General features: G+C 38.0%; 1 protein-coding gene across 2 annotated transcripts in view; it reads left to right on the top strand.

The window, feature by feature from the left end:
• LOC142372986 (matrix metalloproteinase-17-like) overlaps positions 1 to 20,560 on the top strand; it is a 93,566-nt gene that overhangs the window by 27,797 nt on the left and 45,209 nt on the right. For both annotated transcript variants that reach the window (XM_075456027.1, XM_075456028.1), the window contains exon 2: positions 18,699 to 18,831. In XM_075456027.1, coding sequence (XP_075312142.1) covers positions 18,699 to 18,831 — 133 coding nt within the window. The remainder of the gene's footprint in view (positions 1 to 18,698; positions 18,832 to 20,560) is intronic.

Genomic DNA, 20,560 nt, shown 5'->3' with positions numbered 1-20,560 from the left:
CATATTACTAGGTTAATAGTTAACACGCATATGGACCAAATCATGTAGCTCAACCAGCACACACTGATGGTTGCATCCAGCTCTGTTTTCCATTTCACTTACTGGAAGGCAGAGACGGTGCAGAGTCTCTGATAATTTGCTCTCGGGTGGCCACTTTTACAAGCACCTGAGAGCTCATATGTATCGTTTTTGATGCCAACATTTTATTAGATAATGACTGCAATATATCAAATTCAGACTGAGAGCACTGTGGCTACTGTACACTTGTATGTACCCTGTGCTAACAATCAACAACAAGCTTTTCCTTCATGTTGGAAGAAACACTTAGCGAAAATATCCCCCCAGCGTGCTACAGTTTGTTTTCCAGCAACTTTGAGGATTTTTATGTAAATTCACAAAGTAATGGGTTTATGGTTTCACAGCGTTTCTATAGGTGGTAGGAGGCAATATATTATGTATTCATTTTGTGAAGTTATTTTTTTCTATGCACATTTATATTGAGGATAAAATAGCGGAGAATGTTGTCCTTTTACATTTATATAACACAGAATGAAAGAAGTGATGAAATTAAGTTTGTGCAACAGTAAGCACCCTGGTAAGTTCAAAAAGTTAGAAGCAAATCTTAGCATCACGTAGACGGCAACAAACCAGGCCATCGACTTCGGCAGATGAAAACTTCAACTTAAACCACCTTCCCTGAAACACAATGTTCCCCTGAAGAATAAAAACTTGGCTTCATTAGAGGAAGAGTTTTCAGCATTCCACGTTTGGATCCAAAAGTAGAAAGCTCCAGATTTGTACAAACCATGCAAAGAACCCCTCGTGTTGTTAATGTTGTATAACCTGGAAACGACTCAAAGAAATAATCCAGTAAATAAATAAATGAATTTGTTTGTTTAAAATTGTATGCACTGTTCGTCTCACTGCCAAGAGAGGACGGGAGAAGGTCAGAAATGGTTGTGTATTTCGAGATGTTACATCAATGGGAGTAAACTCTCTTTGGCTCAACACTAAATTTACAGCATTATACAGTCCGGAAAAAATATTTGAAAATTAAAATGATGGCAAGAAGAAAGTTATGCATAGCCCTGAAGTGGATATTATATTTTTGCTCATTTACTTTTTTAAGATAAATAGATTTGTATTTAGAAAATTTGTCTCCATGTGTTGTCGCAATCCTTCTGTCAGGGCTATGCATAACTTTCTTCTTGCCATCATTTTAATTTTCAAATATTTTTTCCACTATCATGCTCATAATGTTTATCATATTGAAATTTGATGACATTTGTTGATATAGCCTGAAAAAACAAGCTTTACAATGTAAATGGCTTTTAAAAAATATTGCTTGCTTATATGCAGATGTAACATGACTTAAAGTAACTGAAACGGGTTCAAATATTGATATCCCTAATTTCATAATGCTTGGCTTTGATCGACTGGAAGGGACCTGGGCCTGATGCCGATAGAGCATGGAATGGGCTCAGAATCACGAGAGGCATTGAGGAGCTGACCCAGGAACAGGAGAGGTGACAATCAACCCAGGGGCAGTCACAAGAACGGGAAAGGTGTCGGCCAAATAAGAAGCCTGAACTGGGAGGATGGCCGAATGATCCGGATTGACAAGCAAACTGGAAAAGAGGAAAACCAACCACGGAAGAGACGTGGGTTTGGCTTCAATCCAGTGTTGCTGTATCCTGCCGGACTCCTAGTGTAGGACGATAATCTAAACTAAATAAAATGTCTCAGTCTTGGCAAATCTTAATTTGAACAATTTATGTGCTTTGCATGGATCTGACAGCCACTTTCAATTCAATTTGTGAAGACTAGAATTTAACATTTTAAAAGCGCTTTTGGTTTATGATTATTATCATGCATGTTGTGAACGGACTCAAAATCAGTCCAAATTAAAATCCTTTTTTCATTAAAAGATTCCCAACATGGCAGGCCATTACCCATAATTCCTCCTATGTGTTTGTTTTTTTTTTTTTGTTTTTTTTTTCAGTTTCTGAATCATTTGCCATGAATTTATGGCCCACAAGCAATGTCAATTATTTGCATTCCATTCCCCCTCTATTTAACATTAAACTCTGTCTTGTTTGGATTTATCTTATGTATATAGCTTTCTCTCCATGTGGAACACCTTTGGAAAATTGACTTTTGTACATTTTTATAAAATGTGGGAGTCTACAAACCCTTTGTACGTGTACCTCGTACCATATTATGCAAGTGTTTGGAAACGCACATTCCCATTCAGTTCATAACTACCCAAGGTGTGTACAAGATTGACAATCTAGAAGTTATGTTACAACCTGACAGAAGGATTGCGACAACAAATTTTCTAAATACAAGTCTATTTATCTTAAAAAAGTAAATGAGCAAAAATCTAGTCAATGCATTGCACAAACAACAATAAGTGCTTTCCAGTGATAAGAGCAGTACTCCCTCTACAAGCCTTTCACACTCAATGAAGCCCATGCACAAAGACTCTTGCACCACCACTGCAAGGCAAGTGGGGAAGCAGTCTCAGATGTGGGTTTGGTCACAAATAAAAGTATAATTTGGTGGTCTTATATGAACAAAAATGTTTAGACCATTTGAGCTTCAACAAATTGGCAGTATTTTGTAGGCAGCTATATTTTGTGCGACACTGATGTTGATGGATGGACCATTTAAGGCATAAAGGGACAGACTCATTGTTTTTGTGTTGAACACTTTTGGAAAGGTACAGAAACGATGCCAAGGCCCTTTTATAAATACTTTTTTTGTCGGTCATATTGAGCAATTTTGACGTGCCTCCAAAGCTGCACACAGATCACGGTTTCCGATGACTGAGAGTGATGTTTTTTTCCCTGCATATTTCGGTCAAATTTACATGTTGACAAGCTTCTCAGTGTTCTGAATGGAAACTTACCTAAGCTGCTCTATGAAGAAGTTATGTTAAAGTTAAAAAGAATATTGAATGTTATTCAGAGTTTAGGTCAATCTTTTCTAATAAAATAGACATATTACAGCAACACCACCACGAAAGTATTCTTTAAGGTTTTAACTCCAGTCAACGACCACAGCAGCTCCTTCTCTGTTTATTGCAGCCTTTACCAACACCCTCGAATGAAATTAATACACTAACGTGATTTTCTTTTCAATTGCATTTCAAAGATTTTGTTCATATTCATTTGACACAGATGTGGATGTGATGTTTTTTTTGTCATCATCAGTTAGAGAGAGTCAGCTTAGTGACTAGAAAAGCAGTTTGTGATCATACAGAAATTAGGGGTGGAAGAGCTTGAAAGGGAGCAATAAGACTGGGGTCTTTTATCCATCAATTTTTTTTTTTCACACTTTTTGAAAAATTGCTACTTTAGTTGCAGTCCTGAAGCCATTTATCTGAGCAAGATGAAACTGCATTGTCAATATACTCATTGTTTATCGGAGACAGCTCCTTCATCTTACATGCCATTGTTCTTGAGTTTATCTATATTCCAGAAGACAATGTAAGGGAGGTGGGCTTAAATCTCCCTTTGCTCTCTTTTCCCTGTCAAAACTTGACTGTTCCGTTGGCCTTCACTCAGTTTCCGTCTTTGTTTTGTGGACGGCCCGAGCTCAACAACTGTCAGCTCACAAGTGAATGAGGGTTCTAAACAAAGGAAACGCATTTGAATGAAAGGTGATTAAAGAAATAAGAAGTTTTTTCATGTTTCAGTCTTCAGTAGCTGAAAAACTCAACTTAATTATTTAAGCAAAGACTGATTGTGCCGGAAACGTTGAGTCATTTCCTATTTACACATAGAGCAGACAGCATTCATGCTGAGTGGTGTTTCTGGCCGCGTGATGGATATATTCTCGTCCCATGCTAAGACTTATTACACAAAGCAATTTAATACAATGTGGACTAAGAGATGTTGAGCAAATATTATCTATTCATCTTAAAAGACAGAAAGAAACATAATCACTGCAAGAAAGGGAAAGATATTCAGTAGTTTAAAATCTGCTCTAACTGTTTTTGCTCACTCTCTTTTTGTGCTATCTCTTTCCTCTAAAGCAGATAAGCTATTAGATTAGGAAGGAAGTGATTTTACACCCTCCTACGTTTTCATTCCTTTTGCCTTTACATAATCTGACATCAAGTTTGCAAGTGTGAAAGTCCCAACCACACACACAGCGACACTGAGAGGCACATCCTGTTGGAACATCTCGGATTAGGTGACCCGGGGTTCAACATATGCTGTTAGTGCGACGCACTCGCATCGCCACTGTTTCAGTCTCTCACTCGACACGCTGTATCAACGCCCAGTGTAACCACATACACACACACACACACAGCATCCAGGAGCCCCTCTGGCTCTAATGCATTCATTTACATTATAGGCGGTAATTGGTTTTCTTTGGATTTATGATGTGGATATTTTTTACATTCAAAATGCACTGCAAGAATATGGGGGCTGAAGAATGTAGGTATTATAGAGGTAATGAATCTCAATGGATGTCAAAATAGATAATGTGTAGGGTAAAGGATAAGTATCTTTAGAAATTGAAACCATTTTAAACATGTACCGTACCTTTAACGATTTAAGAACCTTTGTGACTAGGTGACCTTAGAGTTGGCAATGAAGTAACATGACAGAGGAATATAGGTAGACCAGAGATGTAGCTAAAATTTAAATGTACAGTCATGTGAAAAAGAAAGTACACAATCTTTAAATTTAAAGGTTTTAGGCATTGGATGATTTAAAAAAAAAATCCTCTGGTTGTTATCTGGGCTAAAAAATAGGTCAACTCAGATGAACAACAAGGATAGTCTGACTAATGACTTCTTTAAGTACATTGACTGAGTCATTCTTTCGTTCATTCATACATTTTCAATCCGTGTTTCACCCTATTCAAGTTTGTACGGGCTGGAGTGTATTCCAGCTGCCCCTGGGCAGAAGGCAGGGTACATCCAGGGAGGGTTGCCAGTGTATCACAGGGCCACACAGTTGAAGGGAAAGACAAACAACCCTACACACTCACACTCACTCCTAGGGTCAGTTTAGAATCACTAATTAAAACTGCATCTGGACTGTGGGAGGTAGCCAGAGTACCAAGAGAGAACCCACCTACTGTATGCACGGGGCAAACATGCAAATTCACAGTAACAAGTGTGTGAAAGAAGGCTCTTTTTTCTGCAATCCTTCCAAACAAACCATTCTTATTCAGTCTTTTTCTAAATTTGCTGTCATGAACTTTAACATTTGACATGCTAACTGAGGCCTGTATAGTCTGAGATGCAGCTGTTTGGTTTTTTGCAGTTTATGTGAGCTTGGGTTGAACTTGCTGGGACATCCCCTCCCGGGAGAATTCACAGCTTAGCAATCGACATGTTTTTCCACTTGTCAATAATTTGTCTCACACTTGATTGATGGGCCTCAAATGTTTTTTGAAAATACCTTATAACCCTTCCCAGATTGATGGGCACCAACAGTTGCTTGCCATTGATCATTGCTGATGTCTGTCCTCCTCAACATTGTGTTAACACACATCTGAATGCTCCAGACAAGCATTTTATAGAGGTGCTCAAAGCTGCTAATGATCAATTAATCAAATGTTTTTGATTAACGGCACAGAGTTGCCACTTAGCCTTCAAATGGAGGCAGTACACTGATTCTTTATCAACGCTGCTTCTGCATTTTGTTTCAGCTTTTGTTAAATAATGACACAATGGCATGTGTTAGAAGATGAAATACGTTTTTTTCACATGAATTGAACACATTTTAAGAAATTTTGCATGCAAGTAAGGACAAAAGACAATGCTGTTCCAAAGCAGAGTAGGTACCAACAATAGAAAGGACTAAAGAAACCAGAGTTATCATATTCTGCATATAATATTTATAAATAGCCAGTATATGTCATTGTGGATTTGTGTCAGCCCATTTGCAATCCAAACTAATGGCTGACTCTCAGTTGGGTTTTAATATACATGACATATAGAAGGTAAAAATAGTTTTGAGGTAACTTGCGATGACTCATACTTCCGACCCTGTTGGCTTGATGCAGCTTGGCTTTGGATACACAAAAAGGAGAAATGCAGGGTTTAGGAGTAACAAAACAGTGATCATTTTGTTTCACAACTAATTTTACTTGGCTTTTTGTGATTGTCAGTTGCTGAATTAGACATTAGTTTTTCTTTTAAAAATGGAGGGAATTTTTAAAAGATTTCATCTGAATTTTGAAATTTGACTTTCCAGGTGGTGGCAGCTGCGTAAATCTATTGACTCAAATTCCTCCATGGCTTTTGTCCTTTGACCCTTGTTCCCTCATTGGGGGATCATCGGCTTATTTTTACTTTAACACAGGCTACAAAAAGGGACGCGAGTCAAAATAAAAGCAGCTGGCTCAGCGGCCCCCAAAATTTGAATTACTTACCATTTAATGATGGCACTACTTGAAAACTGATGGCAGTAGGCTGACTTGGATAAACTTTTTAAATTGGAAAAACTCTTATTACCAGATATTAAACAATCTCAGCAGAAAAGCGTTTGCACTCTAATTGATCCTGTCAACCATGGCTCATAGATTTGAAATGCTTCACAAAAAAAAATGCAACAATTGCAACAAATTCAGCTTGGTGTAGTTTCCTTGGTGATGAACTCCAGCTTTGCAGTCATTGTTGAGAACTGTATGGCTAATAACTTGGCTTTTGCTTTAGTGAGTAACGGGCAGGCTGGTCCTCCGTTTGCCGGTGATATTTTCTTGTTAAAATGAACTATTTTGTTATTAGTTGCTCCACATCAGGCGTAAATTGTCCATGCATTTAGTTATCAAATATATTTTTGATTATATCCCTCATTGCATTAATATTTTGTCAGAAATACAGAGGGGGCCACCAATCACAGAGTCAGTGGACCATTTGCAGGTGTATTTTTCTTCAGAAACCTTTGCTTTAATTGAGTATATCACAGCTCTCTGAGGGCTCTCACAGAGATCATTGATGGTTCATCAAATGTGATTCAAATTAAATTTTGGGGTTCAAGTTAACTAAGACTTTACGTTTTGATCATCACTCTGAAGTGTTGAAGCAAATATCTTCCAAGCCCCAACCAATTTTTCATTTCCTTCATTCACATTCACACCTTCTGTAAACCATTCCACCAATATTTTTTCATAATGCCACATCTTGCCTTTCATTTAGTTACTTGCCAAGCCAAAAAAAAAAAACTGATTTTCACCTCCCTTTTGTAGAACAAATCTGGCTAAATATCTCAGTTTGACACAAATTATGAGGACATTGCTGCGCTTTTGTCGACACATCAAGTTCTAAGAAACACCATTGTTTATTGAGCTTTTTCTCTAAATGTATTAGTTGGCACAGTCCAGCAGGGCAAAGTTGATTTGGCAGTGTTAATTTACATCGCTCTTGATGATGTATGAGATTATCGGGGACTTTCTATTTGCAGTTTGTGCTGATGTTAAAATGAGAAAGTGAGGCTTTTTTTTCTCTGACTCCAGCTCTCCTATCAAGAAGAAAGAAGTACCGTTAGTTTGAGATATCTGAGACAACGTTCATGATGTGCAACAGATTATGTGTAGGCTTAGTTTGTGGCCTCAGTGTTTTTGTCTGTGATCAGACATGGACGTCAAACTAACCCCATATCTCTCTCCTGCTATATCTTATATCCTTACATCTTTCACCTGTTCTGTTTGCACAGGTGAGACCGAACCCCTCATTTCTTCAGGAAGAGGTATTTGCTCTAATGGCTCTGGCTTCGGGTTTTTATGAGCTCTTTCGTCAAACACACAAGTTGCCATCGCCTGCCCGCTATATCATCCCAATCTAATACTTTAAGTAAATGATTTCTCAAAATAAGCTGGTATGAAATGAAGACCTGCTCCAACTGCTTTAGAGAATGGTAGCATCACTACTGCTACTCCATACTCTCCCAAGGTGTTGTGGAGAGACTGTTTAGATACACGATATATGTGATACAAAAGGGGGGTTTCTTTGGTCATACACAAATTGTTTTGAGCTATTCATTAATATCACATACAGCACTTAGTTTTAATGTTATTTTGCTGCTATAAGAGATTTCACGTTTCTAACAGACCAGGCTAAAGTTTAAAGTTGTACATTTTAAAATCGAAAAAGGACACAATCATTTCTTTATACAGATTCATAAAGGATTTGATTATAAACAGAGAATTTACAAAAACTGCCAAGTTTCAGTTTAATCTCAAAGGGAGAATGTCCGAGTTGAATATTTCTTTACAAGAAAGAATAAATCATGGAGTCGAATTGTTTGTTTAAACACTGTGGCTAAAATTATGTTTAGAAATCAAAACTAGCTGATTAGGGTTAGAAAACAATCATGCTTAGAACTTTAGTGTATTCTTAAACACCACTTTCGCCTACTTGGAGATCATGTTGATACTGATGGCTGGATACTTGAACCTAATCATAGGAACAAACGGATGGAGGATTATTTTGTTTCTCCTTCACGCTTGGGGTCTTTAGGTGAGGGGTTTTCAGCTGTTTGCAATTTTGAAAATTCTCTTTAACTGCTGATAAATATAAGGAAAAGTGAGACAGAAGTTGCTGAAACCCTTTTCCTTGGTAAGTTTTCTTTTTGCAACAGAGTCTTCGGCTTCTCTGTTCTTTCCTTTAATTTCACTCTGTGCTAACAGAGCCTTCATGTCTTTCACTAGCAACAAATGGTGTAATGGGTGGTAACATATAACAAAACACTGGTTCCTCCAGTTACTTTAAATTGGATTAAATCATGTCAGCAGACAGACTGTTTCTTGTAGATTAGTCATGGAAAATGAGAACCGTTCAATTTTTTTTTCTTTTGTATCCAGCAGTTAATATGCTTCACTTGTCTTTTCCCATCATATGATGTGACTACAGTTTTGTGTGTGCAAAAGATTATGCAGCCGAATACGTCTGTCACCTGAGGCTGTTCTCAAAGGTTATTCCTGGAATTTGCTGGAAGAAGGATCAAGCTGTTTGATAAGCTCCTGACAGACGAGATAGAGAGGAGGTTTACTTTTGTCCCCGACGCATTGAAGAACATTGTAAACACTAAAGTTGCTACTGTTGGTTACTTTATTGAATTCTGAAGGACAATGGCGGTGGTGGGGTTAAAAGTCTCCTGGTGACTCATTTCACGTCAGTAAGGCTGAGGGTGAACAGACTCAGCAGCTATTCATCAGGGAAAAACAGAGGGATGTTTCTGTCAGATGGAGAATCCCACAAGCAGGAGGATGAAACAGTCAGAGCTTTATAGAGAGGCAGAGAGGATGGCAGGGTGAGCACTGAACTCTTGGGAATCAGAAAGGGAATTCATCTCATCTGACAGAAAGCATTGTGTGATGTGAAAATGACTTTAATCTGTGACGGAAGGATGAGGGAATGTAGTTGAGATGGATGTATAATGCCTTTTTGTCAGTGTCTGCACCCTTTTGCGTAGCTTTCTATTCTTTAATCTCTGTGGGTATTATCAGTTTTATGTTAATCAGAAAAGTCCACTTCAGGTGAGATATTACCCAGACAGGTTAACGACCAAAGAGAAAATGTGAAGATAGAGAAATAAACAGGAAACTGAGCCTGACAGATGAAAGTGAACAAGTAATACAGCGTGTGGCTATTTATCTGCTGTTGTCTCGACTGTGCAATTGAATTACATTGACCTGTAGTGAGCATTTCAGAGCAAACAAACTTTGCTTCACACAATATAGCACAAGAAATAATAGCAAACAAACCCTCGGATGATATAATACCCACTTTGATATCTTCTAACAGTTTGAGATTCTGGGAAGCATAAATAATGCATTTACGTGTGAACTATTAAATCACAGCAGAACTAAAGTGACTATATTGTGTGCACTAATGTAAGCTATTGTGAAGAATCTAGAGAAAACACAAACTGGATTTGTTTTTTACTGGAACACAGCAGCAAAAGTTCCTCAGATCGATATCAGTCACAGTAGATGTGCGTGTTTTTTTGTTCAATGAGTCCGGCCTCATTAGTTCTACTGAAATAGTGTCTCGATGTCGACAATAAAAGTGACAAAATCCTCTAATACAGCCATTAACAACCTTTTTTTGGCTTCTTTCTATGAACCCAAATAATTGACTTTTCACAGAACCCTGTTACAGGGTGTGTAATGTTCGCTGATCCTTGAATAGTTTTAGAAGCAAGAAGTTACGCAATCCAATATTACAAACATAGATAAAAAACTTTTTTTTTCTTTGCTCTGATAATCATCTTGTGACCTCTCATTTTTGTCTTGCAACACAAAGGAAGAAACCAAGGTAGTCCAAGGCTTGAGTGTAATGACAAAAATTTGTTAATATTATATGAAATACACACAAACATTTCAGCTTCAGGTGTTTCAAAAGGGAATTTAAAGCAAATTATAAAGACAGAATAGTTGTTTGTTTGTGGAAAAAAGCCCAGCTTCTCCAATTTTGTTTTAAACTAGACGAAGCAGAAATCAAATTTAAAAAATAAATAAATAAATGAAGCACTTTGCCATCTTTGTAATTGCATAATGCTGCTCAAAGAATCTGATGGCGTCTCATGAAACGTACTTCCAATCCAGTCTTGGGGAGCCGACGACCCCCTCACTTTGTGTGCGATATGTTTTATATGCATTCATGCAATTCAACTATTTTCTTAGGCACCTAAAAACCAATTCAGGTACAATTATTTTGTGTTGAGGAAAAACGACATCACAGTCTTGGACAGACAAGATAGAGCAGGCGGTATTGGACAAAATGGGTAGACCTGTCATGACAAAGCCAAAATAAAAGGACTTAGGGTTAAGTGTTAGGTGTCCCACCACCACCACCCAAAAAATGAAACAGTCAGCAATGGAATCAACTTGGCACTGATAGCTGATCTATTCGCCCAATGCTAGTTTACGGGACACTAACGATACTCTTATCACAACAGTAGAAATCCCAGCCATACGGATAGTGGTGCGGACTTAGGAGTCATGGGAGTAAGTAATGAGTTTGTGAAATACCTTGTTTAAAAACTTAATAGTTCATTATCCTCAAGCATTTTATTGTAAAATATTGTAAAATAAAATATGTCACTTATGTTTACACAAGACTGTCCTCCTCCCAAATAAGAACCCTGGATAGTGTAGTGGTAAGATTGTAAGTCGCTTTGGATAAATGTGTCTGCTAAATATAATTATTTATTAATCATGTGCTCATTTCGGCCAAAATGAACTAAAATGAAGAAAACACAACCTCTAGTGGCCATTAGAGCAAAATGATGTATTTGGTTCATTGATTTTCATGTGTGTCACCTCCGGTTTAATGAACATGATGCTTTATTAAACGGCAGCGTTTCGCTGACATAGCAAGACTTGGAACACAGACCGAAGTACTCCACACACCTTGTCCAACAGATCTGAAACCTCTTCGTTCACTGTTATGCCATTTGTAACAAAAAAATACAGAACACAAATCTGATTTATTGTAGTTCTTTATTGAACAGTATATCATCCCGTCAACACTGGGAAACACTGGTTCCATTCATAGACACAAGCATGTGTTTACGCAGTGAATATACCAGAACTGCCCGTTTGTAAGCAATGACTACATCACATAACATCCCAGTAACCAGATAACACTTCCTCTGCACGGACCTTAAGCTGTTCTTCACTGTCTCGCCCACTTTCTGTTTGACACGTCTTTGTCTTAATCCGTTTATCTCCTTTGTTTTTTGATCGTATCGGCTTTTGAAAATCGAACCCAAAAAATGCAGCCAAAGCATCCTCTCAAAATCGCATTTGTTCAAAGCATGATAAATGAGCAATTACATGCTGAATGGCCATAGCAATACCTATTTGGGATTTTTTGCATTTAGATAGTATGCAGTTGTGTGTTCAGCTAGCTTCTAATATATGTTGTTTTCTGTTTTGGTGATTTCTGTTTTTGCTCTCTCATAAAGAGCAGAGCAGAATATGCTGTGCTGCACCGTGTAATATTGCAACAGTTTCTTACAGCAGAATGTGTAACATCTTAGTGAAGCAGTGAGCTGTGCGCTGGCGGGAGATCGGCCTTGTAGTGTTCATGTTTGTTTGTTTTATTTCAATTGTTCTCTTGTTGATTTGGTAACTTTTATTTCTTTCATGCAAATGTGGCATCTACCATTCAAGATATATGATGAAATTATAAAAGACAGAAATCAAATTTCTTGTTCAAAACGCACTGCCCAACAAATGTAGAAGGAGTTTGCGTTTGTGTTTTCACGTGTGCTGCTTTGGCTTGCATATATACAACAAATCATGGTAATTGTAATCAGCACAAAGCTGTGACGATAATCTTCCTAATTGTGATCTAAATAAATTTTTCTTACTCCTGTCTAGAATGTGATATATGGTCCCTTGTTTGCTGTTTTACATCATGACGCATCAGATCCACCTCATCAGTCAGTCTAACAGTCTGTCACTGTTCATATCTGAAATCTCCTCGTTCCTCCATCTTGACCTGGGAGCAGTACGAAGGCCCAGCTGTCTGCTGTTGCGTTCTCTTAAGTCTACTCGGTATCTGTTCTTTCCCCTGAGCTTCTGTTTAATAGGAAACTGGCTGAAATCCCGTCTTTTTTTTTTTTTTTTGGCTGACCTCGTGTCAAGATCATGAGCAAAGCTGAGTCAGTGTGTGAGGAGCAGGCAGAAATGGAGAGTGACGGGGTCAGGAAAGGATGTGAGGGTGAAAAAGTTAGATGGCCACGACTTGTTTTATTTCAGCTTGGATTCTGTGCAGGAACATGCTTGGTCTGCAACAATGTTTAAGTGGATGGTGCACGTCAAAGTAACATCCACATGATCACTTAAACCCGAGATTTCCAGGGCAGAACATTGCATTATATCGAGATGATCAATGTTACTCACTTCACCTGACAGGAGTTGTTCCGTTGTGGTGACGCAACCTTATACTTAATACATCTCAAGATATCACTGTGTGTACAGCTAAGATGTGAGCTGTCCTACTATCCTGCTGCATGACTGATGCACCCTCATATCATCCTCTGTCAAAGAATCCATCTATCTTTTGATTAAAGAATCCTGTTTGTGTAATTGGACTCTCATTGCAGTCCAAGACTCTGTTTTTTTTATTCTCTGTAAACAGGCCAGTCTCCGAGAAGGCACAAGCACGCTTGGGAGCCAAAACTCCTCTTCATATTACAAATGACTCCACAATGCCAGGTGCAGGGCATCCTAAAAAAGCTGTTCATACCTCCTTAATTCCACAACCTTTTAGTATTACAAACGTGGGCTGCAAGCCACAATTATATACATATGTTAGGACCCTTTCTCTATGATTACTTTAAACATCATCACTATTCAGAGTCCATTTGTTTCAGAACAAGTTAACTACAGTGTGCATTAAAATTGTATATTTTCTAAGTTGCAACAAAATTGCAAAGTAGTTGGAATCCTCTGGGATTTCATTTGCTGCGTCTTTCTTGGTGCGGCTATGCTATGAGCTGGAGGACACAGCTTAAAACGTCAGTGCATTAGTATCAGATGGTCAGCAGACATGCAGCAGACACACTGAAGGATGGTCGTACAAAGTTTCTGACACCATCAGAAAATTGTGTTATTGTTACTATCAAAATTGTTAACGATGGTCTCTGAACCTCTCGCTGACCGAAGTATGACTACAGTTTTTAACACTAGTCAAAGATGTCCCCATGATTTCTTTCATGCTCGCCATCTTTCATCTGGGACAGTTGAGATTTGACCACTACACTTTGGAAACCTGCATGTGTTAGACTGCTACCAACTATGACGCACCAGATTAGGGGGTAAAAAAATGGAAGTTTAATTTTCTTAATTTCTTCAGAGCTCAATGATAAAGAGGCCCCATTCATTTGAATCAGAGGTGTTGGAGCAGGGACTCTTCCAGAAAAACATACAGGGAACTCAGAGACACTGCTCTGCATAATTACTTTTCTTCTTCAAAACTTAATTCAAGATTATATTCCCCTTTGCATTTATTTTTTGATGGTTTCAATTAACTCTGGATGAAGTGTTTATTGATGTTTAGCAGAGATGCAAAGTGATGTCCTTGACTAGTAAAATATGGGACAAATAGAAATGCACTTGTTACCACAACACGTATCATCATCCCCAAACAGCTAGCAGGTAATTGTGAATTAACCTCATGTATTGTTTGAGATTTGTTGCATGTTATTGTATTTATTTTGAAAAGATTTACTTTTAATATGTTCAGTTAACATTTGAAACAACAGATGTAATTATTTTACAAATGTCAAATCTATTGGGCAATAAATGGATAACATATGCAGCTTGATTTCTGCCTGCACTTTTATCGTTAAACTCTCTGAACCACACACACATTTGGTGGCCAGAATGAACAATTAAAACACTTAATTTTTATTGCTTTCTTAGTTTTTCCTCAATTAATTTCTTATTTGACTGTTTATAGTTTTTAAATGGCAAGTCAACATTGTAAAACTGTAAATAAAACCCTGAATCTGCTTATAAGTGTCAATACGCCGCCTTTGTTGGCTTGAAAATGACTGTTAAAAGTCCACTTTTATAAAAGAGAAACAGTTATGTTCAGCTTGGGTTCATGTCGTTGGATAGAAAACATGTTTTTACGATGGAAAAAGCAGTCAAATGGATATAGGAACTTGTAAAAGAATTCTGGCAAGAGACTGTATTTTGAAAACTCTCAGTGGATATTAGAACTCACCACAGGAGGTGAAGCTACTAGTTGTACACAGGCCTGCCGTCTTACTTTGTTCTGAAAAGCTCTAAAAGGTCAAAGGGAAACCTGGTATATTTTTTATTTGTGTATGTATGAGCTTTGCCGTGATGTTCCTTTTTTCTTTTTGGCCGCTGTTATTGATGCTGCTCATGCATGGCTTCCATTTACACACTCCTGCTCTATCTTGTGGTGTATGAAATCATAGTCAGGGCTCTGGTTTGATGTTTACAAGGCTGTGTAACAGAAAGCTCTCTTGAGCATGAGCTGATCTTAATACGTAAGAGGACTCCCTTTCATTTGCTCGCTCTTTCTTCTCCATCTTTTTCTTTTTTCTATTTTTACCTTTTTTGACCCTGTTGTGTCTCTGCGCCATCTGAAGTGTTTTATGAAGTTAACTTCTGACACTATTTTTTTTCCCTCTTGCACATTTTCGCTCAAACATTATTTAGCCCAACAGTAGTCCCAGTTACTCTACAGTCACTATGTAAACAGCAGGCAGCTCTGACAGTTAGATTGATGACAGAGTTTTGGACTGTTGACATTGTCGAACAGCAACCTTGCTCAGTATCCGCAAATCCACAACACAGTGATGTACCACTTTTGAAGAAACAGCCCCAAGGACAAACACAACATGGTCAGTTCTGCAAAACTGTTCACCTTGTTTTAACCTTCAGTTCAGAGTTTTTGTGTTCTTTATTCAGGCCAGTAGAGGAGGTAGTCGAATCAACGTCTGCATGAAAGGGAGGGCTAGCATGTCTTGATGTCTGTTGTGTCACTTTTAATCCCAAATGCCAACTTGTTCTCTAAAGGAACATACATTTGGTTCAAGGTAAATGAGACTAGGAGGAGGGAAAAAGTGGCAGAATGAGTAGGTCTTTTTACCAGGTGCCATTTCTGAGTTTAGCAGGAGACTGGAACCAAAATACATTTAATATTCAAGAACTTCCAGCCCACAATGATCCACATGCTGTGCACATAAACAGTTCCATGCAGAGAAAATCTGCATGTGCTTGTTAGCTGAGCATCTTCAGGTAAATGGTGAAGTCTTTACATTTTTCTGCACGGCCTTCAGAATGAATAAAATGCAAGATCCACATGAACCAGTTCTTTTTCTTGCTTGTCGTTGTATCCACTGTTTTTTGGTTCTGCTCTACAACCCTGACAAGAAATGAAGAGTTTACAATTCTGTGCCAAAGGACAGCAGAACAACAGAAAGAGTACACAAAAAAGTGATTTTTCAAAGAGCTCACTGCCACTGTAAGCTTAGCAGAGTGTTTCTCTCTTATTTTAGATACAAGAATATTGGAATTTAGACATTACTTTGTGCTGTCATGTTCTTTCTCTGTGTTTCTTGGTAAAACCTAATTAAAGAAGACCAGAGTCTCGCCATGTGCGTAGCCCCGCCATGCTTCAGTTAATCACATATTTTGAGAGAATGAACTCATGGGTAGCTCCAAGTTTTCATCATATATAGCGTCTTCTTGCTTTAGATAATTGCAAGATGTTTGCACCTCGAGCTACCTTTTTCTTTCCTTCTTTTTCTTCATGAGCCTGGTGTAATCAAACATAGCCTGTGGTGTAATTTAATCCTTCAGCAGGTATTTGTTCCAAAGCACCTTAGCTTCAAGAGTGTCTCACAGATCTGTGGATTTAGAAGTACGAATGGTTTACATACGCTGCTGATTTTTGTAGTGTTACTTGTAACAGACTGTACTGCATGTGCTCCTCTACTGTTTTTAGACTGGCTGCCTATCCTGCCAGAACATTCTGAATGCAGGCATATGATTCCAGCTCTGAAAGATAGATTGTTTTTTAACTTTAAAGTGCGTAGCTGGAACCTCCAGCTCAACAATACCTGCCCCAGAATTGCACTTGTTTTGACCCCAGAACAAAACTTTAATGTAATAAATGCCATCTGTATCAGGAGCTTGTTCTGACTTTTGAGTTTTTTAGTTGCCTCATTTGCCTATTATTTATCTATTTTCATCATCTTTTTGTTTTCAGCCTTTTAGAAAGATTTTCTGATATTATGTCAAAACCCTTAATCCATTATCAGATATAGTTTCAACCATCTGGCATGTGCACGGACACTAAAAGACCCTCATCACATTGACAGTGATTTTAGTTTGATGTGGGAATGAATAGACACCCATCTCCCTAATATTATTAAAATATAGTGTCTACACAACTCTTTTCATTTTAATGTCCTATTAAGGTATTTTAGTAAGCACAGGGAGTTATTTTTCAGACATCAGACCTATTATTAATGCAATGGGTCATTGATTTTTTTTATATCACGGTTTGGAATTCTGTAAACTCTGAAGAACTGAAGTCAGTTAAAAACATTTAAACAGTGTTGCCAAGAGAAAATATTTGCCTTTCTGTTGGCTTCTGTAACTTAAGAGGATCAGAGAGTAAATTAATGAATGAAAGACATATTTATCAGGCTGGCTATTAGATCATGGGGAGTAAAAACTGAGATAGATGGAGAAGAAAAGAGAGAGAGCGATACAAAGAGGAACATCCAGAATCAATTAGAACAAAAAAAGGGCAGATTTGACTCTCATTTGGGATGATGATAATTGGCACGACATGCAAATTAACCTTCAGGAGATTAATAGTTTTGATTTTATTAATCAGATCTGAAAAGATTGTCTTAACGAATTAGGAACTTTTTACAATGTAGCATTTTTCTAAACCATTTTTTTTTTCTTTACAAACCTTCTGTATGTTAATGCAATAATCATTTAAAATGCTAAATCCGTTTAGTAATATGTAGAAAATGTACTTTGCAAGAAAAAGCAAATAAGCCAATTATTTGTACTCGTTCTTATCTTCCTGTAGAGACCTCGGGATTCTATTTTTCTTGTGTGTGTGTGTGTGTGTGTCATAATTTCAAAAATTAAAAACAAAGTACAAAACTCCAGGATCCTGGCTTATTGAAAACTGGGAGAACTGATGGAGCCATCATTTAGGAAATTTGTTTCACCTGCTCTTTTCTTGCTGTAACAGCTCAAAATGTCTACTATGAATAAAGCTAATAAGGTCACAGGCAAACCAAGACTGTCTGCTCACTCACCCACTATATTATAATGTTGACTATAGAGAGGACTCACTAGAGAATAGGGGCAGACAGCTGCTTTTGTATTTCAGACTCTACTTGAATGCAACATTGCTTCATAATTATGTTCCTGATATTCATAGTTCCTTGTCGCAAAAAGAAGCATTGGCAGGATAGATGACCTGGACGCTAAATCTAAGGAGAAGGACGGCACACATTTTTGCTGTGTGTACCCATAACACGTTTTGGTTTCACTCTAGCCCCCTGCGTAAGCATTGACTGCAGCTGCAGCTATGTCATTATTCATTATTATTATTAAGATTATTATCTTTAATTAGTATTACCTACAAAAAGCAATCCAAATGAACAATAAGCTGTTTCTGGAGCTATGATTGCCCTTTAATTAAAAAAAAAAAAGGCAATCATTACTACGTTTCTTTATACTGTTCACCGTTTAGACTCGGCACACTTTTTAAATTTCCGAGTTGTTATTTTGCTCAGGCATTGTCAACAGAAAAGAAAATCAGAAATGCAACCATTAGCATTGGCATTAGCTTGCTCATCAACTCCATAGCCGCTGGCTCCAGACCGTAGTATTTTGACTTACGTGGTGCACAGAATTTCTTCTCTACTTTTGGTGCTCCACTTGATGATTTGTGCACTATATAGTAGATGAAAATTTAAAGTTGAAAACTTGAACAGCACTACAAAATGGTGTCTGCTAATAAAAATGAATCGGCTTCAGATTGTGTTTACTTTAAATTAGCAGGTAAACAGTGGCATACAGAGACAAAGCACCCACAGAGACACCGTATCCACGGACAGGTGTCAGAGCTTTGGGATACTTTTAGTCCTTTTAAAGTCTGGGTTGATCTCTGTTGAACTCAATCTCTTCTGTTTCCCTTCCAGGACTGGCTGAGTAAATTTGGCTACCTCCCCCCTCCTGACCCGGTGACTGGCCAGCTTCAGACCAAGGAGGCCCTGACAAAGGCCATCAAAGCAATGCAGAAGTTTGGAGGGTTAAAGGAAACCGGAGTATTAGGTATGTGGCTGTGTTATATGCGAGACTCAGGATGGATGCAGCCCTGTGACTGCAGCTCTGCGGTTCTGTTTGTTTATCATGTCTCCACAGAGTTTGACAGACCAAGTACCTGGGGAAGACAGTATAAACCTTAAAATATAATGCAATCTTACCAACAGAAACATATAGAGTGGCATTAGAAAAAGCTGAATCAATATCACTGAGACATAACACTGAAAGGTAATATTTAGTTCTGTTTAATGTATTGGATAGCATTACATTGCACAACTGTCTACACACCACAAGACACCTTGTAAACATAAATCATACTTGTTGTCACACAGGGAGCGAGAGAGTGGAATGACAATGCTGCAATGTGCCCACTGTATGTGATTGATGATGCTTGTATGTGTGAAACAGAACAGTATATTGATTAGTGTGCCTTCCATTCTCTCTCATAATTTCCTGCAGAACATAGTGGCAGTCCCACTCACTCATTCGCACCACAGTTCTCCTATTCAAACATCTCTCACATAATGTATACAGTAATAGAAAGTAGTGCAAGCTGCTGTATGTGAGTGATTTCTTTTTTTTTGAGTGGTGTACGTTTGTGAGCAGTCATAGTATATATTTTAAGCCTAAGCATCAGTATATGTGAGTGTATCATTGTGCATGTAAGGGGGGTATCTTACAGAGCATGTATATTTTATGACTCAGATGGCTTCTCAAACCCCCAGTGGAGATGCAAATGCAGTATGTATGCATATAAGATATGAGTTGCACCTACCGGAGCAGATGTTTCTAAACAGATGTTGAGCCATGTTGTTCTCTTAACCCATTTAGGCCTAAAACGCCTGGAAAAGAATGCCTGTAAAACCTATGGGCGATTTCAGAAAGACACTCTAAAACCTGAAGTTTTTTCTGGAAATTCCGCAATTGTGTCAACACCTACTAAATGATTGATTTCTCAGCCTCTGTAGCAGATAGAAACAAAATTCAAAAAGTATTTGAGAGCTTACACCTGTGGTTTTCTTTGGAAATTGAGTTTATTTACATACACCTTCACGAAAATAGAAAATGTAAAAAGTAAAGTGCAGGAACAGCACTATTTCCAATAAAAAAAACAGTAATAAATAAAATAACAAGTAAAGTGCAGGAACAGCACTATTTTCAATTAGAAAACAGTAATAAAATAAAATGTAATTTTATATTTAAATTATTTATTTATTTTATCGCCAGTAATCTCTTCGTACTGGCAGCACAAGGAGTCCCATGCCCATACACATTCCAATAAACGTTTTCATCTCCGGCACAGTTACGTGTGACCACCTTGCCATCTTTGCTCGAGCTGGAGTCTGATGTACCTGCTCACTGTATCTATTCATCTCGGAAACAAGATGCGCCCAAAGCTCCTCAGTAAAAATATTAAAATGATTAAATGCCTGCAACGGTGTGGCATCTGCAGGTAAATCGACTTTCACCCCTGGTGTGCGGTTGAAATCTCTCCGTCGATTACGGTGGTAATTGTCAGTCTTCCACTCACATTCAAACCCTTCAAAATCATCCTCGTCGTTATCGTCATCTTCAAACATATGTGCTAGCCATAAATCTCCATCAATTGGGTCAGCACGTTCATCAGCATCATCAAAGCCAAGAAACTCCTCACAATCGCTCCCGTCTGAAATGTCTTCCCACTGAAAGTCCTCCATGCTTGTTCGATATAACTTAACTTCAAAACAATGACACGAGG

This window comes from Odontesthes bonariensis, chromosome 22 (genome assembly GCF_027942865.1).
Source record: "Odontesthes bonariensis isolate fOdoBon6 chromosome 22, fOdoBon6.hap1, whole genome shotgun sequence".
In the NCBI taxonomy this organism is placed as follows: Eukaryota; Metazoa; Chordata; class Actinopteri; order Atheriniformes; family Atherinopsidae; genus Odontesthes; species Odontesthes bonariensis.
This window is presented reverse-complemented; position numbering and strand designations above follow the sequence as displayed.